The 26,411-nt window shown below is 38.9% G+C and overlaps 1 protein-coding gene across 5 annotated transcripts in view; it reads left to right on the top strand.

Moving 5' to 3' along the window:
• dnc (phosphodiesterase dunce) overlaps window positions 1–26,411 on the top strand; it is a 423,146-nt gene that overhangs the window by 135,270 nt on the left and 261,465 nt on the right. For all 5 annotated transcript variants that reach the window (XM_043424758.1, XM_043424775.1, XM_043424768.1 and 2 more), the window contains one exon: window positions 3,719–3,946. In XM_043424758.1, coding sequence (XP_043280693.1) covers window positions 3,719–3,946 — 228 coding nt within the window. The remainder of the gene's footprint in view (window positions 1–3,718; window positions 3,947–26,411) is intronic.

Here is a 26,411-nt window from a genome sequence, read left to right as displayed (position 1 = left end):
AGTCTATCTCTAGCTACTAGTTGAGTAGTAACACGCACAGGCGTTCTTCCATCTGCATCGTGAGAGCAATTTTCTCTTCGGTTACGCGCAGCACTCGTGGACTCGTTTAATTTTTCAATCGTAGTATTAATACAACCGATGCACAGGGTCAGCAGCACCATCAGTACACGCTCACAAGACAGTTGGAACGTTGTGCACGATGTAATACCATTTTCATTTGAATAGATTCTTAATTGTTGCCGTTAAGTGTGCTTAGTGCTTAAGCCACTCGATTGACAATTTCTTGGATTCATGGAAGTTCTTGCTTTCCTTGACTTCGCGTTGCCTTCACTATTGTCTATCATTATCGCTCATTACTGCTCATGTGGATGGTTTATACACGGAAGTAGATAATACATAAATGGCCAATTGCGCTTGTGATAACACGTGACTCCGCTGTCTTATTTTCTTGCGGATTGAAACTGTTTCGAAGATTTACGTAAAGCGATGACCATGGAAGTGTCTGGCCACGTATCTTCCTCAGACACGGATAGAAAAGAGTGTCCGCGAATCTTGTATTTAACGTGTCCACGCTCTAATACTGAGCCCTGACAGTAAGTCTGCAATATTGTTCTTTCACGAAATCCAACACATCATCCGTATCCCCCGAATCCTTCTTGACCCTGTATCATGCATCAAGCACACGAGGTATTCCAAGAGAGATATTTTCCCATGCTGTATAATGTCATATTAGGAATATTTATCATTTTGACCAGTTGACAATCATTGCTGCGTTAGTAAGTGGATTCGTATAATGACTTTATACGAATAAACGAAAGTTCATGAAATTTATAGAATCTCAGATATCCATCCGCTTCATTGTACCCGTAGCACATAATTTCACCGCAGTATGAAATCGTGTGAACATCATACGGATTTGAATTCTCTCAGTTTAATTTCATGAGTGACAGTTACAATTTGGGCTCGGACTCCTAGCGGAGTTGGGGGTTAGATAATACACACAAAGCGTTAGGAAGAAACTTTTAGCGAAATGGTATTCTCAACGGGCCTGAGGGGTCATCCGGATTCGCTAGAATGAGAGAGAAAGAGTAAGAGGGATGAAAAAAAAATTCGTGTGAGCCTTTTCCTCTCTTCCGTTCTTTCAACGTCGAGAACAGATTTTAATTCAATTTCAATATGATTTTTTACTGATACAATATTATTATTACGTTTTTTTATGTGGTTCGCAACGAGATTTGATAAAATGATTTTTGCCTTTTTTAATATGAAATTAAAAAAATATGAAAATGATAATAACGAAGATTTGAGTTTCTTATTTTGTAGATTGCGCATTTTCTTTCGAGAAACAAAAGCTTTCAGCTTGTGTACCCGACGTAAAACTTAATCGTTGACGGCAAAAGCAATTTCAGTACTAGTGCGGGGAGTTTCACATGTGCACGTAAACGGAGCATTTCGCTGAAGCGGTTAATTTCTACATCGATATACAAGCCCGGAAACATGGGGGATAGAGAAATTTCGGTATTTAGGTCGACTCGAGATGAGAACCTTCGGGCTATGCCGTGTTGAATTAGCATAAATGTAATAATCTCATGGTAGAATTTCGGATTTTAGGATTGCATGGATATGAACGTATCGGAGAGAATGAGTATGCGTCTATCCATATGCAGGTCACCAACAAAATAATATTATTGATGGGTTTCACTCGTTCGTAGCTCAGTTGGGTTCATCCAGTTTACTGACTTCGTTTGACCCAATGGATATCCCAAGATATAATCAACCTGTTGACGTTTCCTCGGTCACAGAGGTTGCCGGAGATCTAATGAATATGGAACTTGGCTTGGAAATGTACTACTCATATATCACACATCCCTCTGAATTCGTTTATGCGCAGGTCAGCTTTTCTTTTTGTGAATGCGATGACGAAATTGTTCGAGTCCGTGTCAACCTGTTGATGACATCGGGTTCATCAGAGTCCTATAAAAATTCATTTAATTTCAATTGTGACGTGATTCTTTTGGGTGAAGCAGTATAATTTTTTCTCTCGTGATAATGGTAGTTCTGCATTGACATTTTGACGTCAATGAGAATGTAGATATTGCCATTTTTCAAACCTCCAATTGCGCTTAAACGTGTTTGAAGGCGTGGGATAGTGCGACGTGCAAAGGCAAATCGATGATATTTCTCACGATCCGGAAATATGGGAAAGAATTAACAATCGATAGAGTTCGTGAGCTCTCACGCGATAACTTCGAGTAATGGAAATTCCGGACCTGTCGCGATCTCAAGATATAGAACGAGAAATACTCGTACATGCGAGAGAAAATAGGGACTCGGAGAATAAAGGAACGGGGTGGTTATTGGGTACACGTTCAACCCATGAGCGTAGAAAATAAATGGTGCTGAACGTCTGGATTCCGAAGATCTAAAACCCACTACCATCGTAGGATTCAGACCATGCTTTCAGCCATTTTTTTGTGAACGAACGTTTTTGTATTGGCTCGCAGAAAGTAGTAAGCCTCGGTTCTACCGTAAATACAGCATGAAATATCTGAGCTTCAGCTTCCTTTCACCAATGCACAATCATTTTTATGTGCCTTTCTGGAAGCTTCTTCAAACTCTGGGTTTTTTCAAAACTATATTTTCATAAATTACAACCCAATAACCATTGAGTAATCATGTTTTTTTTTTCATCATGCTGTAGCTCTTCCTGCTTTCCCAAGTGTCAAAGAATGACATCAAGCCTATTCACTGTCCAAGTAAAAAATTCGCATTCCTATTGAAAATTGATCAGTCGAGTGAATCGACTGCCTGAAATAAGCTGGTATGGAGTTGTTATGTAGGATAGAAAGAAATATTTAGTATTGATGGCTTTGCAAAAATCGTGGAGTAAAAGTTGAGTATTTCACGTGGTATTATGTTAGGGAGCAAGCCGATTTACATGCCTGGCTCCTCTAAACCGCTTTTATTCATTATAGCATCCGTGTTAGCCATCCAATCTTATGCAAGTAAAAGCCACGAAGGTGGTTATCAAACTGGCTTCGATAATTGTCATTCGTTTCCAAGATCACTGATCTGCGGTTGTAAAAAAAAAAAAAAAAAAAAACAAATAAAATTATCGACATGAGCGTGCGGTGTTAGAAGGAAGGGAGGAACTAATTCGGGTGACATCGGACCGACTAGTATCCGCTGGCGATGGGCCAAGAAAGTTTACTCTTTCACTCATTATGAGCTGTCTCTCTTTTCTTCCTGGCAACTCCGTAAATCCAGAGTAAAATTTTTGCCAAGAAATATACATCGAATCGAATGGACGATTGTTCCGGGTCTCTAAAGTCCTTTGCGCCATTGAGTGCCATTTATTCTGACCTTAAGGCTCGACCCCGATTGGCAAATAGACACTATTATCCTAGCACTTGCTTTGCTAACTCAATTGTATCTACCGAGGTTCCATGTAATTCTATCACACTGCCGTTAATCAAAACAAAATCTTTCTTAAGCCCTGCCGATTGATTGCTTTTCACGAGTATCATAGATTTGAAAAATATCATTTCGGTTAAAGTAATCTTAGTAATAAAAATGAGATTTTCACAATCTGGCAATACAGAAAGAAATGTTACAATATGTGATTAGAGGTTTTTTTAATAACCATGCTGAAGTGAAGCAATTGTGAATTTCATTGACATATCCAAGAAAAATACGTATTTTTTCAATAATTCTTCAGGACTTATCAAAAAAAATCACCGACGCCAAGCGGCGGCGGAGGCAGCAGAACGGGGTGGCGTTCGAGAAGAAGCGTCACAACTGGAAGTGCTACTGGGCACCAACATCACGTGATTGCAAGCGCCGTCGCCACGGCACAGGCAAGGATGCAGGCTGAGCAGGGGAGCATCGGGGAGCTACGGGGATACCACAATCTTCGTTCTCGTCGTCACACTCTAGCAAACGTTCGGTAAGTCCCCACAACATGTGTGGTTTTAATCTCATGACAAATTCGATATTTTATCGATTACGTGACGTAAGAATGACCAGATCTGTGATTTTTAGTTTTGTGATTTGAGATATTGAACTTTTCATCAAGGTTTCTGTTATAATGTATTAATGCTGCACAATAATGTGTGGATATGGCATACTCAATGACTGTTAGAACTTTAAATGTATAGTTCGTATAAATGATACAAAATTTTCAACTGCGTTTAAACATTTTTAGGAACGTTGTCCGAATTTTTCGTCTCACGAAACATATCAAATGGGCTGTAATGAAATTAAAACATAAAAACGAAAAAAATCGTAAAAAAATAAATGAAGAGTGTTATTTTTTATTTGAAATCATGAGGCATATTGGCGTACGGTATTATTATTTACCACGTCGATGGGCAATAATTACTGCAATGTTTCGAAATTACTATGTGTTGAGTTTGATCGTACATTAATTTTATTTACTGGGTCGAATATTGATTTGAGCAGGCCAAATTGTTCGCTATATTATTTTCACGTATACTGTGAGTCGAGAAAATTTATTCAATTGGCGTTTCCACAATGGTCGTTATTTTCGTGCTTCGTATCGTTGAAATGGGACTATTTTTGGGTCATTCGTTCACTCACCAGTCATAAAAAGGATCGCGTTGAGATTTACATTACACTCAAGAGTGCTTTCGTTGTTTTATTTACATTGGTATAATTGCAATCTGACGATTCGGTGTTCTGAAATTACATTTCGGCGCATACAAAGCGTAGTGTTATTTAGTTAGTCATTTCAAATGTTTGACTCATTAGAAGAGCTACAATCAGATTGGTTCTTCGTGATGTTTGCCTTGAAAATGGAACTGTAATTTGTATATGGAACTTGTACATTGCTATCATCGTCGCATCCACACTTGGCCGGAGCTCGAGAGCTCGAAACTTGCATTGCCAAACGTTTTACATCTACTTCTCTTTCCGGTGCAGTTTGATTACATGATTTTTCATCACAGCTCTCGGTCGCGGAATTTCCTGAATGTTTCGATCTCGATTTAACCAACGGTGATTGGACTTTAGATTCTGGTATCGAAGAAACCGATTTATCGTCAGTGCCTTTTTTGTTTTTAGAATTTTTTTTTTGCTTGCTTCTAGGTATGCTAGCCGTTACACTTTGGTCCTTTTTTTCTGGCTTACGTTTCTTTTTGCTCGGCTTCGATGACTCTTTTGTTTTTTTATTCTTAATATCAGAAGGATCAGGACAACCCAAATTTTTACAAAGCGCAGAATCTTTCGCAGTTTTTGTCTGCTCATCTTCAGTAGCATCCGTTTTCTTACCCGCATGGAGCACCTTGCAATCGCAGCAAAGATTTCTTTTTCGTTCCACACACGATGTTGACGAAGTTAATTTTTTCAATGCATGCATCAGACCCTTCTGAGTTTTGGCAATCGTTCGAGGGTTGTCTTTCAGAGACAAAAGGGTCGGTTCAGGCGTTAGTGGTCTCCCGCAGTCGATACAACAAAGATCACTGCTTTTCGGCGTCAAAGATTTACCCGTATACTGTGTAACAGCGATTTCGTTTTCATCTGAAATACCACTCGGTTGAGCCCTTAGCGAATTGGTAAGTTCAGCAACAGTATTGCTGACAGGTGTGGGTAACCTGGCATCCGGATGGCGTCGTGAGGTGTGCTCTTTGGAACCACCAAACTCGATCTTTCTTGGAATCAAGCCAGAATACGTGCAGTCGTCCTTCCGGTCGATTTTTCCGTGCGTTATTCTCTCACGTCTCAGTGTACTATCCGCTTGTATGCCGACCCCTATGGTCGTTAACGTGGATTTATCTTCTCGACGTCTAGGCAAGATCAACGGCCGATGCCACAATATCGCGTCCGGCGAATGCCAGGTACTTTCAGTCTTCGTTTTTAACTTCAATCTGTGCAGAGTCCTTGGTAATTCAGATGAGGTTTGAGTTTCTTCTGTGTACGGCTCTGGTATGCAAGTGATTACCTGTAATTTATCGTCCGTTCAATTCCATTCGTATTTTGTTCACTGAGATTTGAAATACAACTTAAGGAAGTTGAGGTCGTACAGTCATTCTTTTTTACCCAAAAGTTAGGCCAGTTTACAGTTTGGCAATGTTGCATACACTTTAAAGAAGAGCTGGGGAAAAAAGACGAAAAACTGTTAAAAGCTCAGGCAAAAACACGGACGGTGACGATCCTAGCCTCAAAAAACTGCACGGGGAACATATTATTTTTATTATTAATATGATCTCAGCAAATCTCCTAATAAATCTGAAAAAATTGACATTATTCAGCAAGCCTTGCTCATGTTGCCCAAAAAATTTCATATTTTTAGCATCATTTTTAACGGAGATATCACTGAATGTGTCTTGACTTCCATAAGTCAAGACGCTGCTAAACTGTCTGAAAATTTAACTGATTTTTTTTACACTTCACTTTATAAGATGCAATCAGTTTAAAAGCGATAACATCATTTTCTTTCTAATGCCTCAACTTCCTCAAGAGTATCATTGTTATCGACATGAAATAGTTTGATGATAGCGAAAATACGGGGACGAATACAAAATGAGCAATCGATACGCGTCAACGAGAGTTTGGCACAATTCACGTAGCCATATACTTACTGGACGGCAAATTCGTGGTGAGCAGGGACATGCTTCAGAAATTCCGGGGGGCTGTATTTTTATATCGGCCTCGATCTTCGGTCTAGGCGTAGGAGATTTATCTACGTCATCTCGCTTCGTTTTCCCTTCCGCCTCTTTACGTTCCTCCACACCATCAATCGCTTTTGGTGGTTCCTTCTGCCCTTCCGGCTTTTTTCCAGATTCCATAATTTTTCCATCCTCCATCGCCGATGGCATTATACTTTCATGTTGACGCTCCTCTGAGCCTGTTATCGCCCCTGTTTCTTCTCGGGAAAGGGCTTTATCTGATTCAGTTTCTTGTACTTGTCGTTCTTTCGTTCTCGCCATGAAAAATTCATCCTCTTCTGGCATTGAAATGAGTACAGATTTTTCATTATTTTATTTAATCCTAGTAAAAGCGAAACAGTATTTATCTTACCTTGTAATGATGGTCGTAGCAAAACTGAAGGCATTTTCTTTCCTTGGTCATCTAACTCATTTCTTTTGATGTCTGACTCGGACGGCTTTGTCTCTGGAAATTGATCTGCCGTATCTACTGTTTCTGCTGCTGAAATATCCATGGTGGCGTCCTTTTCAGTGGGAAGTTTTTCGTCCTCTTCAAGAAGCTGGCTGGTGCCTGTTGTTTAATAATTTCAATTGATTGGATAGTTTTCAAATGTCGTGGCATTATCGTGGTTGAGAATAAGAGACTTCTTCATTTTACTGAGATTGTTGAGATTCGGTGAAGAAATTGACTCCAGATCAGGCACGGATAGCAATTTACTTCTCCTCGATGTGTCGACCTCTGCCCTTGAATCTCTAAGCGTTTCAATTGGCCGTTCTTCCATATACGCCAGTGATTTGCTCATCTCGTCATTAGTGATCGAAACTTTCTCATCTGCAAGAGTCGTTATCTAAAGCGAAAACTTGCCAGGTCACAAGATCCATAACCAGGAACAGCGAAAATCATAATCCAGCATCGTCTTACCTCAAGACGGTTGTTCATCTTTGTCATTAATTGCTCTGTTGCGTCAACTTGAGATTGACAATTAGGACATTGCTGAAAAAACATGATTTTACGAATTATATTGATCCATGTCAAAATAATTAAACTCCAAAGTAAAAATTCTGCAAAATAAGAAAATACTCACAGATATTGTGTGGTGTATACTGTTGACGGTATTATACCAATTTCGTAATTCTTCACGTGACAGAACACACTCATCGGCATTCCTTCCTATTGGCACTATTGTGTGAGGGGTTTTAACTTTTAGTGACGAATCGGTTATCTTTTTCGAATCGGCGGATAACGCTTTTTATTAGTGGGTTTACCTTGACGACGAATCTCGGCAACGTCCTCAGATCCACGTCCACCGACCGACCGTTCTCTCATTTCCACCGTAGCCTGAACTTGTGTTTCGAGTGTAGAAACATCTTTGGGGCGTTTGTCGTCTACGCGAGTTGGACTGCTCATTAGGTTGCATCCTTCATCTGGCGGGCAACCTTTGTCCCAATCCCAATTCTTCCAGGCTTCGGGTATTTCGTCGTCATTGGCTGTTTCTATTATTTTTGTATCTCGTGATTTATGTTTTGAGGAACGTTCTTTGCGTTCTTTTTTTTCAGTCCTTTTGGGATATTTCGAAACTGATTTTGTAGGTTTTGTCGCAGCTTTTGTTTCTGAATCAGAATAATCGGATTTCTGTGCATCTTCGTCCGAATCGTTTTCCATTTTATCTTGAGGAACCCTCGAGGGTTTCACAACGTTTTTTATACGTTTTATGAAAGAATCTTGCTTTTCAGGATCGGGCTGATCACTTTTTTCGACCCTCGCTTTGTTGTCTTGACTCATTCTTATTGAATCCTTTTTACTGTCTTTTTCAGCTCTTGTTAGACGCCTGCTGTATCTTTCATCTGTAGAAGTTGCTTCATCGTCTGCTTTTGCCACTTCGTTAATGAGTTTTTCGACAGGATCGGAGTGTTCGGTTCTCTGTTTCAATTCTGCAATTTTATTGTTCGTTGGATCATCAGTTTTTTTACCGTTTTTCTCAGTTGTTGTCTTACGTTTTTCAACAATTTTTTCCTCCAAGTCCTGACGTTGCGCTTGATCGTTAGCCCCCATCTGGTCACTGTTATCATCACTATCGTTGTTAATTGCTGTTTGACGTTTGCCAGATTCTTTTTTCTCAGAGATAGCCTGCCCGATTTTCTGTACGATCGTCGGAAGTTGTTTTATTTTGTCAATTCCAACATCCTTATCTTCGTCTGCTTTTGTTTGATGTTCAATGATACTTTTTTTATCTGAAGCTGATTGCTCGGTTTCCTCCGTTGTCTCATGAGTATCCGTATTTTTTCGCTCCACAATAGTTATTTTGCCTTTGTCACGTGTTTCTGGAAGCTTATGAAAGCGTTGCTCATCGATTCCAGGGTCATCGATCACTTCTATACTACTTTCATCAGTCGTAGCTCTCCCAACTTTGTCAACAGCTTTCGCGTCGCTTTTAGCGCCATCGGTTCTCTTTGGTATTTCACGAACAATTTCGGCAATGTCTTCCGCTTCTCTACCACCAACTGGCTCCTCCACCATTTTTACCGTGGCTTGAACGGGCATCTCGGCTGTGGAAACTCTTCTGTGGTCAGAGGGGTGATCCATTCCTGTCGAACTCTCAACCATATCTTTGGCAATTGTATCCGGTGGATAGCCATCGTCCCAATGAAAACTTTCCAACGTTTCGGGTATTTTTTCTTGTCGCTCCAGTGGTACTTTTGTTGGCCTTTCAGATGGTGGTTTCCGAGGATGATCTACCGTTCTTGTTTGATCGTCTACTGCCTCGTCCCCGACACCTGTGTCAATTCCCATTCCAACTGGTCTATCGACTTCACGATCTATCAGATCAACAATCGCTTCGATCTCTTTATCAAAAGTTTTTGCACTTACGCTGATGCCTTTTTCTTTGGACTCAGGAGCGAAGGTGGATTCTTCATCTTTTGTTTGCGGATGTGCTGTGCTATCGATATCAACCATTTGAGGAGATGCGCTCGTAAATGCGCTAATGGTCGTGGCTTGTGCCTCAACCCCACGATCAGTAACAGTAGCTACACCGCCTTTCGATCCAACCTCAGCATCTGCAAGCATTTTTTCAGTAAATTTGGCCAACTCATCTGTACAAGTTAGCAATCGTTTTTTCAGTCTTTCCTGTTCATCTTCGAGGTGGCAGACCTGGTCAGCTAATTGTTGATTTGCGGCAGTCTTCAGTTTCAGTTGCTCCTGTAATTCGTTAACGTCGCTGCTAGCGTCTCCATCCATTTTTGACCACAATTCATCGGCCTGCTGAAGAGTCCGCATGTACATCTCTTCTCGTCGTTCCAACTCACTAATCTGTTGTTTCATGCAGACTTCGGACTCCGCGAGTTCCTGAAGTTTGGCGAAACATTCAAGATCCTTAGATCCAATTGAGCTTAAGCTGCCAATGTCACCGAGTAACTTTTCCTTGCATCGTATCACACCGCATTCTCCAGTTTGGCACGATGTGTCATCGCCTTTGGCGTTTTTCATTGCTTCTTTGACTTGAGCGATTTCCCGATTCAGTTGCTGAATACGTTCTTTCTTTTCTTGATTGCACTTTTTCACTTCCTCTAAACGTTTTTGACGTTCCACAATCGCAGCCTCCTTATCCGTCAGGAGAGCTCGAGCTTCTTCCGCACGTCTGACTGCCTCTTTCCGCTCTGCCTCGACTTCTCGTACTCTGTAATCGTAGTGCTGACTTGGGGTACTCGGCACGGTGATATTACACGCGGAGTGAACTTCTTGAAACTGTTTTTCCATCAATCGTCGTACTGCCGATGGGGGAGCTCCCTGCGCCGTCCTTAAAATGTTCCAAACCATTACCGCGGGCATCGAACATTCCAGCATATCGAGACGCTCACGCAAATCTCCTTCCAACTGTTCCAATTCCTCGTTCCGTAACTCATGCTTTCCGATCATTTCGCGAATATTCATTTGACATTTCTGCAGATCGCGCGATCTTGCTCGACAAGCACTTCTCGATTTTCTTTGCGGGCTTCTCATTATTGCGCCCTTATCGGCGATGAGTTTATCTTCTGGTTTATCAGAAATGGGCACTGTATCGTTAGTGTCCTCCTTCCGTGGTATCGAAGATACATGGGTTATTTCAGACCGCGCTTCATCCAGGGAAGGGAGCTGAGAATTTTTCCCCAAACTTTCTTTTTCGAGACCACGTTCGTTTCCCGAGTTTTCTACCTCGTCGTTGTCATCATTTTTTTCATTTACAACGGTATCAGCCATTTTATAAGGAACACTCTGAAGAGTTCTCGAATATTGCACTTTTAAAATTGATGCATTCTCACATTTTGTAGAATGTCGGTGTATAAGCGTCAAAAAAGCCAACTTTCAGAAACAAGACTTTCTATCCGATGACATCCTTGTTGACATCACGTCAACACATGTCAAGTGACACGTTTGATTTCTGTAGTCTGTAAACTGAAGCTGATCACAGATACTAATATTTTTTCTTATATCTTATAAAAACAAAAGATCACCAATTAGTTTTATCCGGTGTTGCAGAAATAATTCAATTTTCTACATCAGTGATGCTCTAATCTGACGAGATTACATCTGACGAGACAAATGCACAAAATCTTCAACATAAGTTCCTTCTGTTCGAATGTTCTATTTAAGGATCTTCTCATTCATTTTATGATAAGAGTCTCTCGGAAATTTCAGATTTGCAATGAACACCCCCTTTATCACATTATTATGCTGTCTAATTTGACGGCTAGCCAAAATATGTATACAGTAAAATATTTGATTATGCATCAAGTGATCATTATTGTCCCAAGTCCAATGAGCTATTTGAGCTTTCTGCCATGACAAAACTAAAATGCGGTCATTTTTATGTACCATAATGCGTTCCTGCATTGTTCATGGAACTGAAATCCAAGTGGGAAAGTTATGCATGGTAAAATATCGTGATTCTTTGCGTGACGATAAAACGGATAATAAAAAAAGGTATTCGGAGAAATATGTTACTTGAAGTACTCATGATTATCTAGATACTATTGTTACACATCAATTTAACAAACGTTACTATTTCATGACACGATATGTGGAAATAATATTGAGAGTCCATTGATTACTGAAAACGAAGTATGAAGCAGACCATTTTCATTTTAGAAGATCGATAACGCCGGGATTAAACTTTCCACACATCTCTCAAACTAAATGAAGTAACATTGGAAGTTGTGCATTGATATGTGCAGGGCTTATTTTGTAACTTATATATCTTGGTTTTCATACAGAATCAATAGTACATCGAAAGTTTGAGACCGTTTATACCAGAGTTTTGAACGAAGCCATCCCTCTTGCCTGTTTCCCTCATAACATCAAACTTTCGAAGACAGAAGACCCTCTTTCTTCTGATAGACGAGTGATAGACGAGACGAGACTAAATTGGAGTTTCACAATAATCAGCTATGGTTTATTGATATCCGTCCATCTCACGCCTCCATTTCTTATATTTCGAAATGTAATCCTCGTATTTCTCTTGTGATCTTACCAGACAAGATGATAATTTTTTCCCCCAGTATTTTCTTTACACTTCAACGTGTTTGAAAAAATTTATTAGTGGACTGATAAAAGTACTCAGCCCTCTGAAAATCGTCTTCCCCCAGAATTTCCTTGTAATCTCATCCGTTGTCTCGAATGCTACAGCCCTCGAGAAAGAACTTTAGAAGAGATTTCATTCTTTCGTGAAGCAGAGGTGAAGACTCTTCTGGACGAAAAAAATATGTTGGCAGTCGATTGCTTCCTTGTATTCAAATGGGGTGAAATATATTTTGAAACGGCCGTTATTCATCGGTGGTTAGTTTTCGTTGACGTTTCGATCCTTATAACAATTCGATTTGATGAGCCATGTTTTATTTCCATGAACGTCATTCGTTAGGATATTTTTTTCCTCTCGAATTTTACCAAATTTGGAACAAAGTACAAATCAATAAGATTGAGAGACGCATAAAAAATTCAATTTCTGCCGAGGTAATTAATACGAACTTGGAAATATCACAGTCGAGATCTGTCCATATCTTGGATGAATAACTTGTGTGTGTGTACAAAAGCGTGATTATTCATTATTAACGTGCGCACAGAGTGCTAGGGGAGTGTAATCTACGCGTCAAACAAACTGCTCGATATTCCACAAACGATAAGTCGTTCTCGCCTTTCCTTCTCTATATTCTTTTACGAGGGAACGTCTAATGCATTTTTTATCTGGGCCATAGGAGGTCAGATACGCGTTGTAATTCAGTAATTGATTCTCTCCCGTTTCCTTCGGCGTGTGTTTCGAATAATTGAACACTATTGATCGTGATTCTGAGATGAAATAAAATAGTGAAAGTAAATCATAGGAGAAGAGCTTGATTTCATATTTTTAGCTATTTCATTCCTTTTTCACTCTTCCTTTGTATTTGAGACAAAATTATGAATCTCGAAAAATCTGAAAATGGCGGTGTGCAATACAGTGACCCTAACACACTTTTACAAAGAACCATTGTTTAATTTGTCCAATGAATATTTTTGTTTATTCTCCTAAAGTTTTTCACCAAATTGTTTTTCCAGTTTTATTGTCTATCTTGGAAAAGATTCTATTGTAAGTGGAAAAATCCGTAGAATATATTTTCTGTATATCGTGTAGATATTTGCAGGAGAATTCATTTTAGTTTAGGAGATAAGTATTGAAAAGTCAAAATCAGTTGGTCGTTTTTAATATGAAATTATTTCGGTCGAGTTGGGAAAGAGTCAAATATTCATAACCCTACTCATGCATGCAGATTTGTACATCACAAATAATAAGCTTCTGAAGTTTCACTTCATCCTACGTACACTGGTCGTAATACATGGTTAAACCGAGCCGGGTATTTCAATAATTTCGCGAGTTTAGTATGGTTGTAGGTAGAGTTCCAGGGTATCTTGCTTTCATCAATTCATCTCTCTTCCTCGCTTCACTCCTGTCACATTATCCATTAATATCACATCACTTGAATAAGATCTACACAAGCCGGTCCCATCGGACCTGTATACTACACCGTATGATGTCAGTTGGGATCTCTGAAATAGAAATTTACCCCGAGTCACGTAGCTGCTGCGCATCAAATTTATCCGTATCTTTCTTCATTTCGTTTCATCATTTTTTTCCCTTCGTTCTCTTATTTCTTCATGATTATAAAACCCGGAATAACACAATCAAAAACAATGGTTTATAATGAAAGTGTATTTTTATCTGGAGGATATTTCGCTCTACCCAACGACTGCCTTATAGACCGGCAGAAAAATATTATAGAAACTTATCTTCCGAATGATATCCGAGCGAAAAGAAGGGGAGAGTGAAATTTTATGAGGTTATAAAACTCGATGTGGGAATTCATATAACGGGAATTCTTATACGATATCGAGAATGCACCATAGTGTTAGTGATCGCCAGCATAATAACGATCCTGTACGTGAAAAAAGCATCCCTCGATTTTCCAGTACGATAGTTTACGAAAAATTTCAACGATCTTGATGATGAGACCACATCTTTTTATGGCATTGAACGTTTATTATGTATATACTTACGAGCGTACTTCCATCGATGAGATGTCTCATGGCCTACCCGATTCTTTTTTACGGAGGATAGAAAGTTGGAAATGATGAGGTGGAAGAAGGAATCCTTCGGTGATTACAAGAAAAATACTTCATAATCGTCGCCAGATGGAGCTCTTCCATAAAGATTCCCTTTCGGAGCAAGCTTCGTAATATTGAAAACGCTTTTTATTTGTTTTACGGTTATAGTACCATTCTCCGGTGGTTGCATAATATGTAATAATACCTTAGTGCTAAAGTAGCACAACGGGAATTTCGCAATACTTTTCTTTGCTCCTCCACTCACTCGACTCGTCGCTTCATCGAATTTCATCCCATGGCATTTCCTCTGAGTTTTTAAATTATTTCCGTTATTACAGAGGAAGGCGATACCAGCAGCAACCATGTATTTCTTTGCATAAATTCTTAACACGGCAGGAACACATCAGAGAAAAGTCATTATAACTCAGAGCACTTTATTCGGGCTTTATTTTCAACGAACGTTCATATTTTCCTGTTTTTTTATGAAAACAGTGCTCACTTTTTATGGGAAATTTCACACTGGAACAAAGCAAGTGTCCCGTCAAATAAATTTGCTTGTATACATTTTCTAGTGTATTTCCTAGTGGAAAATTAAAAAAAAAACGCAAATGCCAGTAATGGTTGGATGAGTCGAGAGATTTTCTCGGAATAAATGTTGATAGTAAACGGTTCGGATTGTTCTGTCCCTGGTTTGGTCATATTCCACTTGATTTCATATTTCATACTGGTTACCCAGGACAAAAATTATTTTCGATAACTTTCAAATTGAAGCTTTGATATTCTACATGAAATAAAAATTTCTCTTATTAGCAAAGAGTTAAAAACAGAGAAACACGTATTGACGTTTTCTCGGAGCAATTTCTTTTTGTCCAATTTCACGACGGTCTCAATTCCGTTAGTTTTGTCTTTTCTTTCCGATGTTTTCGATCCTCCAGATCGTTGATCTCTTCGCTATCCTCGGAGAATCTTATTTCAAAGCTCGTTGAAGGATAATTACTTGCTTTTTTGCCATAATCCTGAGATGATTGAATTTGTTCGCTCGAGTCGTCATCGTGTTACAAACTCCATCGCTTTTTTTTCGTGGGAACGAGTCCGTTTTTCTTCTCGAGCTTAAATCCGGACGTTCTGAAGTGTGATTCCATTTATATATCAACTGCTTGAACTTTTCATCCAATGATGGTAATGTCGCCGTTATAACTCATCAACGGTTTTTACTTTTTTGTCACGAAAATGGTTGCACAGTAATACCAACTGTTGGAGAATTCTCATGAAAATTTGAACCTATTCAATGTTTGAGTTGAAAATATTTGAATCAGTGTGGGCTTTGAATCAATTATCAACGAATCCCCATAGCTGAATACCGGCCAAAACCCCTGCCACGTTACTATACCCAGCTAAAGATCTTTTATCCAAGAAACTGATATTTCTCCTCCAGTTCTCATGACAGCTTTCAAAAATATTACAATCATTATCTCCCCAGTCTTGTTCCATCAAATTCCCAAGGGCAGAAAAAAGATTACTCACAACTTTGAATGGAGATTGAAAACGACCTAAGAACCCAGGTTCTGTAAGGAATATGGAGAAAGAACCATAGCGGAGGATAGGAAGTCTGCAAAAATGTGTCAAGAAACGAATCTCATAAGATTTGTCATTCTTGCGATGAAGAAAAATAATTTTTGGAATTCTCACAGAACGTCATGAACAGATCTTTGGATTGGAAGATTCTGAGGTGTCTTCGGTTGTACGTTAACCTCGGAAGTTGACTGAAGGTCTGAGACATAAGAAGGCGAATGAAGAGGAAAATGAGTGTACTAGCTGCTCTTGAAATGGTTTATTTCGCAATGAGTATATAGCTTATGTAGATAAAAGTGTACATGGAGGGTGAGTACAAAGCTTCTGTGAGAGAACGAGGGCGAAGAAACGTACTCTCGTTCATATACTCTTTTAGTCTGGTCTCTGCTGTTGCTGCTACCAGCTGGTTGATATATAACCCACCTATAGAGGCCTCCGCATGTCGCAAAGAGTAGTTAGAACATGCGGTGTACCGTACGAGGTCTGATAGAAATGGTGAGGCAGTGACGCCCGAGCTACAACCCCTTTTGAGTGTATGTAGGTTACCGGTGACGTCATCATCGCCTTGTGACGCGTTATCAGATCAAATATATGCAGCGTCGATTTTTCAAGTTTCGAAGCTCATCTGTGCACGGTCATTGACACTGTTTTATTGTCTCAAAACACCAGGGGACAAAGACGTTCTCCGCGTTTTACAGTTTTCTACCAGAGCACACATCCCGTTCAAATTTGAATAAACACATCCGTAAATCGACTGAAAACATTTTGCAGTCGTCATTTTATTGCGCCTGACAAACATACAAATTTTAGTTGAATCGGACGAGGTTGAAACAACGAATGCTTTGAATCATTCAGGTTTGAAATGTCTTTTCACGATGCAGTAGAAAGTGAGAAACGCATGAAGGAAAGATGAACGGTGGAAAATGGCCAGTAATAAGAGTTACGATGTGCAGTGGTAATTTCGTATCAGAAAAACGAAATCGAACTGAAATACTTCAACCCTAAGTCGAAGAACATTTTTTTGGATTTTTTGTAATGCCCTTTCAAACTCTGGTCTATTGCCAAAAGTACTTCTTCGTGGACGACAAATCGTTACCATGCTTCAATTCTCGATTTATGACGCTCGGCCATACGAGGAGGATTCGAGTGAACATTCGTATCTATTGACGAATCTACTTGATGCTGTTATTCAGGTCGTGTCGCACGTTTCACTACATCTCAATCCAGAATATCTCCGACTTGTTGAAGCTCATTTAAGGAGAATATTTAGAATATCCTTACCGTAATAGAATCGGGAGCATAATCGGGTATCCGATGATGACCCTCAAAATAATCTGTCAATAATAATATAGAATGAATTGAATATTGCGATTGGAAGGTGTGTTCGGTGGGCGTAATAATATGGGAATTTGAATCGGTTCGAAGTTTTGATTAAATTCAAATTAAATGCTAAAACTTTCTCGATCATGTTTTCCTACTTTCGCTCTTCCCTATTCTTCCTCTTTCCTGCAGGCTATCAAAGAATTTTTGATTGATCGTTTATCTGCCACCTGATTCTTTCCTTTAAAAGTGATCGATCGTCGTGAATAGCTGAGTTTTTAAATGAAATTGAGGAAAACTTTTACTCCGTCTCAACCGTTGTGATCCCACATCGATGCTTTCTTTCGAGTATAGATTAACCACCCGCTGCAACTACTGTATGATTAACGATTTCTGTACCGTAAAGCAAAATTGTGTTGAAAATCGAGTTGAAAAAAATCGCAATCTATATCCAAAACCCTTCTCAAATCACATTCCACGGTCGTCTATGTTCAATAATTTCATTTGATTCGGTGTTCTCATGATTCAGGAATGCATTATTTGGGTTTCGTACATAATTTAATCAGGATGGTTAAAGCCCGATACTGAAGGCTGGAAATATGACCCGAATCGCAACTTTGCACCCTTCAGCATCTCGTAGACGCGCTCCATTGCCCCTTTGGGAAGCTGCATGACTCTGCTGAATGCATGTAAGCTGAGGCAAAAGAGCCTCGCGTGAAAATTTTGCAACGAATGACAAATTTCATCTACCACCGGATTCCACAAGGCTAAAGCAGTCTCAAGACGCTTGAAGTATTAATGCAATCGATCAGGTTGTATAAATATCCGAGTCGAGGAAAAATATCTGAAATAAGCAATGGACATCGACTCTGCATTTGTGTAAAACTACAGAGTATAAGTTTGTATACAGTATCAAGCGTTCTAGAGCCGTGGCTGATCGTGTTATTAGTATGAAAAACACAACAGAGTACTTACGTACTTGCAGTCTTGTACTTAAAGCCAAATAACGAATCGTTCGACTCCAATGTGTGCTACAATTCATTATGTCAAATAAAATCATTATACCTGAACGTTTTTTTACTTCACTTGATTTATTTTTTAGCATCATCTACAATATAAATTTTTAGTTTAATTTTCTTCTACCTTCTCTCTCCCTGTCTCTATGTCGTTAAGAGTATGGATCAGTCGATTAACCTCACTTGGAATTTTTGCAATTGAAATTCTTTGACACGGTTTGACCGATTAAAAAAAGGCTCTGTCAGTCGATTTTTGCCATCGTTCTGCGTAGGCTGACAGAGCCTTTTTTTAATCGGTCAAACCGTGTCAGAGAATTTCAATTTCAAAAATTCCAAGTGAGAGGTTATCCATACTCTTAAGAGTATGGATCAGTCACCTAACCTCACTTAGAATTTGCGAAATAAAATTTCTTTGACACAGTTTGATTGATTAAAAAAGGCTCTGTTAGCCCACGTAGGGCGAGGGCAAAAATGGGCTGACATTTGAATTATTTCGATCGCGCGAACGGTGTGGAAAAATTTCACTTTCAAAATTTTCAGCTATCACGCTCCCCCTCACGGTTGCGATATACCGACCGACCCATGTTCTTTTTGAAAATCGATTGGCGTATGGTAACAAGAGCTACTCTCGTCGTTTCAATATCTCGAATAACTTTTTAAATTTTTTAACACTCGGATGACGAGTACATTGTGTCATTGCACATGTTCGTTTACGCGATGTGAAACACAAATTTAACAAGTCGGCTTCGAATCAAGAACGATATAGGAAAATACTAAATTATCATAATAGTTAAAGAGAATTTATTCATTGCATTTACCTCGAAGATGGTCTCGAGATTTGATTTTGAGCGATACATAGAGCATCACTTTGACCCATAACCTCTATGTATGTCTATAATCACTGGCGAGTCTACGATACGTGTGGAGGGGGAGAGAGAGCGAGGAGGGGAGGGCAGAGATATAAAGAGAGGGGTTGCGTAGTAAGGCTTGCAGCGGTAGCAGCAACGCTAAACCTAGGTATAGAAGAGAAGTGGGAGTTTCAGCTTTCGTTGTCATGGCTACAGGAACTTTGGTAGTTTGAGGGAATCGATGCGCCAGTGGCGTAGCAGCAGGTGGCGATGCTACCGGTGTACTCTTTTGAGCAACTCTAAAGGAGGTAGTACGTCCAACAAGTGTGGAGAGAGAGCGCAACCGTAGAGGGATCATTCAGTACGTGATCTCGTGTGAGATCTTTGATACCAGAAAGAGACGAAACAACACTTGTCCCTGTCGTCTTTTTTCTCTGTTTCGTATCCCTCTCTCTCTTCCTCTCTTTTATTCCTGATTAGCCTATTCCGCTGTTTTCCTCTGCGTCTCTTCCCTTCCTATTTTTATACTTAGAGATTCTTTGGCCGAGTTCTTATTGCACTCTATTCATTTTTACTCATTCCTCCTCGCCGTTTCTGTAAGGGACTGTGCTTCATTCTCTTTTCTTTATGTCAATCCCTTCACATTTCATCCCTTTCATTTTTTTGTGTGGCTCATCATCCTTTTTCAAGTCTTTTCCGCTACACATTTCTACGTCAAATACGGAGTATGCAATTGTCAAAAATGTCAAAAATTAGGGAGGTTTTTTCAATCGAAACGCGCCCCACTCTTTATCTGACTCCGGAATTGGGATTCTCGACACATCGGGAATATTCAATTGAGCTGGAAGCCCCAAAGTATAACGAGCACCCCAAATCAAATTATACGCTTTGCTCAGCTTAATTAAATGCGAACACAAAAGTTTGGCGCTAATGAATTTCTGATCTGGCGAGGAAATGTTTTAAACTCACTTGTAATACGGAATTCGAAAGATAGAAATTTCGACTAATATTCTAATTCGATTGCGAAGAGTCTTCTTGTAACAAATTCAATTTTTCAATGTTTATGATATTTTTGTTTTTTCGTTTCATGGCAAATGAAATCGTCACTATGAACTTTGAAACTCAGCCCAAAACTAGTCTACGCGGTATTATAATAAATATTTTAAGCATATGCAGATTCGTCTATAATTCTTCATCATCCCCTTCATTCCAACGCCGCTCCAAATACACTTTAGAACGAACATTCGTTTGTGGAAAAAATCTCTGAACTGATGAGAGCAACAAAACAAATATTCTTGTATCTTTGGATGTTTGCCATCCTCGTAGAGGCATTAAGGGAGAAATATTCTGAGACTTGGGCGATGAGTGTTGAGTTGAGAGGACATAAGTCGCCTTCGCCCTCTCAAAGAAACTGAGTTCTTAGTGATAATGGTTAGGGTGTCGAAATTACTCATGGCTTATCCCAAGGCTTCTGTGGCTATATGCTCGCAAAAGCGGTAGAAAAAGAGCGAGGGAGAGATGAAATGGAAGAAACATATGTGCGAAGAAAGTCTGTATATTGAACGTTGTGGGTGCTCATGGCTCAGCCAAAGTGAACAAACTGACGGACAATACTTTCCCGTCTTGCGTGTCGCTACCGTCGCGAGCTCCACGATGGCTCTCGCACGAGGCCTTGAACTCTTAACCCGTATTCGATTATATACGTATTCTCGTTATTACGTTAAACTCATGAATACTCTCTCTCTCTCTCTCTCTTCCTTAGCTTATTTTAATTCTTGAACTCGAGAGACCTTTTCACAAGGATTTGCGTGAAGAAACACTCTGGGCGTGGACAAAGAAAAAAAAACTGTTAACGATAATTTTGTTTGCATAAATGATGCGGTGTACTGTGTTCAAGTTATGCGGGACAGAAAAAAAGTGACGCAGAACGAACATTTTTCAAGAAAAATTCCATGATCTTGAATTCCTGTTTATTCCTTCAACCTTTTTTAATGTGTACATGTATTCTACAAACTCCTACAAAAAGTTTGGAAAAATAACTGAAATAACCGAATCACGAGTATTTCTAGAACATAAATTCTAATGCACGAGATGAGAAGACACTAATGTTTGGAATAAGAAGTTTCCAGAACTGTTTATCTAGTTGATGGAATCGATAAAATGTCATGTATGATAAAATAAGGGCATTGAAAATTTTGTGAAAATTCATTGAAAATGTGATCCTTACTTATCAATTTCGTTTAGTGGAAAATAATTTTCCGTTACTATCGCATAGTAACTCCATAAAATGAAGCTCCAACAGCAAAGTTAGCTCACATTCATCGGCTCTTTATTGAATGATATACGAAGTGGTTAATTTTACTGTATTTGAAGTTTACAAAACTTTGATTTGTCGTATATGACAAATAAATGTTGTTTGAAAGTAAAAATAGACGATGATATTTATAAAGGTCGTTCGTTCGAGCGTGTGCTTTTTTCTACAGCTTCTATTACTTCTTCATCTTCTATTACTTCTGATAAAAAAATAATTGGTAGGCGAACTGTTAGCCTCGAAATATAATTCGTATTGGGATAAGTAACGGGCGCTCAATTATCATAAATTCATGATTACTAAGTGCTCGTATTTCCAAATCATCCGCCATACCTGGTTTGTCGTGGGTAATACCGGTTTACATAGCTGCTATTGTACAATGTAATGAATCGATCCTATATGCTAATTCGGTGAGTTTCATACCTCCGAACTCAGTGCAAGTTGGGGCGAGTCTACTAATAGGAACTCAAGCTTCGTTTGTTTTTGGTATTTATTTAGTACATGATTGTGCCAAAACATAAAGGAGAAACGAATGTTGAATTTGAAAATTCCTGCGGATGAAAATCAATAGCAGATACGTGAAAGATTTGTTCGAATAAACTCTTCGCCTAAAAAATATTTCGGTTGGATTGAATCGATTATAAAGTTTATAGCAATCCATTTATGAGTGTGTTAGATAGAAGTAAGTGTGTGCTTCAGATCCTACGAAAGTGCTGTAAACGATGTTATGGGCGATAGTTACCTGCTACTTTCGGATCACTGATGCATAAACATAAAGTGCGTCGAAACTGGACGTCGTAGTGTGATCTATTGTATACACAAGCCAGGGAAAATAACCGTACCCAGGGTTGAAATACACGCGAGGGGTCATTGCGGTTAGCAGGGTGGGTGTAGCAAGGTAACGATGCGAAAACCGGATCACCATCTGTGTTTATAATCTTTCTCACCCGCACTCACTATCTCCAACATACGCGAAAAGTGTGCATTCGTGTACAGTTTAGAACTCAAATATTCGCAAACACGAACAAAAAATTCACGTGAACCTGGAGGGCTTTGTGTACACTCGAGGGTAGAAAAAAATAGCAGGGAAGGAAAATGGACGAAATTCTTGTATCCGAAAAAAAACAGGAGTAGAAAAAAACAATTGTGAAGGGGAAGTGGTGCAAGGGAGCGTGTTAGAAGCACTCGATGCTTTGGATACTCTGAATACACCGAAATCTACTAGTATCTAAATACGGAACGAAATTCAATCCCTTGTCGAACATTTTCTAGATCGGAGCACCTATGACAAAAAAGAGTTTCCAACACTTTAAATTTGTCGATAACTCTGGCTGATGCTCGAGGCTCTCATATGTGAGTCGCAAGCACTGCACATTTTTTTCTACCCTGTTATAGCCTCAGGTAATCACATGGAATTTTTTAAATATTGGATCACGAATTTCAAATTGATAGAATAAATGGAAGGCGTTTTAGTGTGTTTGCCTCATCGATAAGTTAATACGCTTATAGTTACGTCAGAAATATTTTCAATTAATCAAAAGAGGATCAAATTCGATTTATCGCCAGCTCAATGCTAATTGATTTTTTGCTTTGTTTTGTTTACTTTTGTTTTATTTTTATTGCTTTGAGTATATAATTTTCTAGCAACCTTTAATACATCGAATTCGTATTAAATCAATATTTGTTGAAGTCTGACCGAACGCACTTATTAGAGTATTTTCAACAGTGTTTTTAAATTCCAGATAGTTTTTGCTTCCAATAATGGAGAATTTTACCAAGAATTTTTGCCAATTTAAAGCATAAAATATGCAGTCGGGACCGAGTAATTATTTGCTGAATTTATTCATGAATGTGAATACCTTTCGCTTATCAATAGTGGGATTTGTTCGTTTACCGACGCCTGTTTGTTTTTATTCATGCACCAGATTTTGGGATGGGTCAATTCACAACACTACAGGTAGACCTGGTAGACTATGAAATAAATTTTTCCTGTGAAATGGCAAATATAAAAATTTCATATATATTGTATCATGAAATAAAAATCACTGCAAATTTCTACCAACACGAGCATTTTTCTGTTACAATTCGATGTTACTTCAACACAAAATTTTTTTCAATGCCCTGTGAGGCACTGTTAAACAATAATACGTGAGAATGTTTATATTGCACTGAAAAAAAAAAAAATTGTTCATCGAACTAGATCCATTTTGTTGGGCAAACATTTGATAGACCCAGAAATCTTTTTGTTAAATGGCAAATAACTTCATCTATTCGACTACATGACAATTTTTTATGATTATTTATTTTCTTAAGCATACCCTCAAGTTGCTGCAACAAATATTCGTTTTTCATATATTTCCTAAAAAAACTTGTAAAGTTGGATGATCTTACGTAGCAATTTTCTATGAAGATGCGATACTCTCTTTTATACTTGAGAAAAATTGAATTTTTCGACGATAGATGCGGTATGCAACTGAAAAGAAATAATGGAAATTATACACGAAATTCAAACAATATTGCTGAACTCATCCGTTCATACATTTACGCAAAGTTGGAAAACGAAAAACACAAAAGAATAATTTAAACACGATGAAACGACATATACTGCGTCTGACCGTATCTGCACTTTGACTACTGTGGGGAAAACGAAGAGATGGTTGATGCGTACGCAAGTATACGTTGGACGACTTTCTATGAATAGTATTAAGAACGACGAGACTTACTTAGTTGCTAACCCCGGGAATGGTTCTGTGGATAAAACTCAACGGCAAATGTTGCTTACGGTGGGAATGCACAACATGTTGTCACAAGAGCGGCGTAGCCTATTATGCATATTGAAGCAGATCTTGATGGTGCTTGCGTGAAAAGGTTTTCAGCACCTAGATGTATGCATACGCTTTTTCTTTCTTTCTCCCAGGGATAAAATCGTTTGCGAGTTCATCGATCGTCGCTGTCTGTCTGCATTTTATTTGTGCTCCTGCATGCATCAAATCCCAGGGGGAAACGTTGAAATAACATTCGACGAACTTATTTATCGATACACTTCCAAGTCTTTCGCGATAACCTTTATAACTCCGTGGTATGTTGATGAAAAAAGAAAAAAAAAATAGAAAAACTAAAGTGAATGCAACGTCGATGTGAAATCTCTCTGGAGAGTTTATGTCCTGGAACAATCGGCACTTGCTTATTTATTCTCGTCGTAGGTTCGATATTTGATGTCACTTCACAGAGCGAATCCAGTAAAGTTAAATGTGGTTCGTTAGAGTAAAAGCCAAAAAAATATTAGAAATTTCAAGTTTAAATGAATTTGAATCAGGTATTTGTTACTTTCAGGTTACGAAATATTGACTTTGTACAAAAATTCATCCAGCTCAGGCACATTCAGCTCGTTCTCTTTACGATTCCCAGATACCATTTGAAGAACCAAGTGCAGTCCAGACTCGAGGCGTAAAACGCTGGTGACCAAAATTCAAATTGCTTTGCCGTATTCTAAGCAACTTAAACAATCTTGGTGCACTCTATTATGGTGTACATTGTCTGGCTGTAGATAAATGGTATGCCATACTCTTCGTACGGTTGTTCAGCCTCGTTCGTTTCTGATAGACCGGAGAGGTAGTCGAGCGAAGGAGATTACTACGGCGTAGGAAGTGTTCGTCCGAGTGGCAATTATCCACCTGAACTCGGTGCGGGTCTGGCTCCCTCACGGTAATTTATTTACCGTCGAGTTTGCCGCTATCCAAGAACACACCTAACTGACAGACACAGCGTTACTACAGACGTGAGATGGCTCAGTGGATGAAAAAGCGCTGAGGCATATCGCGTCTGAGATACCCTAATATCGATAATCCTTGCTACTTACTTGTTTGTGAGCTGGAATCCCATCGAGGATTCTTCACAATAATCATCAGGGTTCGATGGTCTTACTCCCTGAAAATCTAAAAAAAGTCACTAGATGCTATTGTTACACTCCTCGCATCTGTTGGACAACGGTAACTGGTGTAAGTTTCGTTAGAAAAGTTCCTAAACATCGTAGAATCACCCTTAGGGACCAACGAACGTCTGAACGGATTCGCCACTAAATATTGATTTTTTATTTATTCGTGACTGGATGTTCAGATGGCTATATTACTGCAGGTCTAGCTCTATACTTCGACATCGTTTACATGCACAGCTTTTGTCTGCTCTAAGCCAAATTCATAATCCCACCACAATGAAAAGGTTCTTGATTATTTATTTACCATCATATTTCGGCTTTCATTTTTCGACGGGGTGCTCCTTGCAGGATCTTTTAAGGTTTCAGGACTCAGACGCACTAGTCGAATTTAGTGAAACTAGATTTCTGTTATTTCGTGTAAACTCCAAAATTCTAATGTTGATATCTAGAGACAAATGAAACAATGATCCAAACAATTGAATCTTTGGAAAAATTCACTTCATTTTTGCTCTTCTCTACTCAATACATTTCGAGAGAACGTGTTTTTAATAGAACTGCTTAGAACATGTATGATGGAGTAATCGATAAAATTTTTGTTCCCTTACTTAAATGAAGTATGCATTTTTTGTTGCAGGTAAGTTCAGAACTGTTTCACCACTCTGTTGGCATCGTAATGTGAGTAAATTATGTTGTATCATAATTGTTTAAGGGATTTACATTGTTATGTTTGATCATTCAGAAGAACAATCGAGAAATTCTTTTTTATCGACTGCTATAATTGCATCATGGTAAATATGGTCGTCCCATGTTAGTTCATGTGATAAAATAGAATGGTGCGAACTTGAAGTGCTGGTTGATCAGGATTAACTTTCATTACCGACTGCTCGAGCGTTCTACCGACCGACGATACAGACTTTGAATCAAAGTCACATTTTCCAGCTTCAGGTTTCGCTGGGGATTTTATCTTATGGTGGTACTTACCTCAAGCCGCACATACCAACTGTTGATAAATGTGAATCTACAAATAAGGTACAAGGGGTATCTCCGACCATCAGTCGATAACAGCATAAAAAATCATCAATTTTTCTGAACATTTTTTATATTCATGACGATTGAATGCAGCGATGTTTGCTTTC

The sequence above is a fragment of the Venturia canescens genome, chromosome 1 (genome assembly GCF_019457755.1).
Source record: "Venturia canescens isolate UGA chromosome 1, ASM1945775v1, whole genome shotgun sequence".
Classification (NCBI taxonomy): Eukaryota; Metazoa; Arthropoda; class Insecta; order Hymenoptera; family Ichneumonidae; genus Venturia; species Venturia canescens.
The sequence above is the reverse complement of the archived record's forward strand: the minus strand, read 5'-3'. Positions and strand labels throughout refer to the sequence as shown.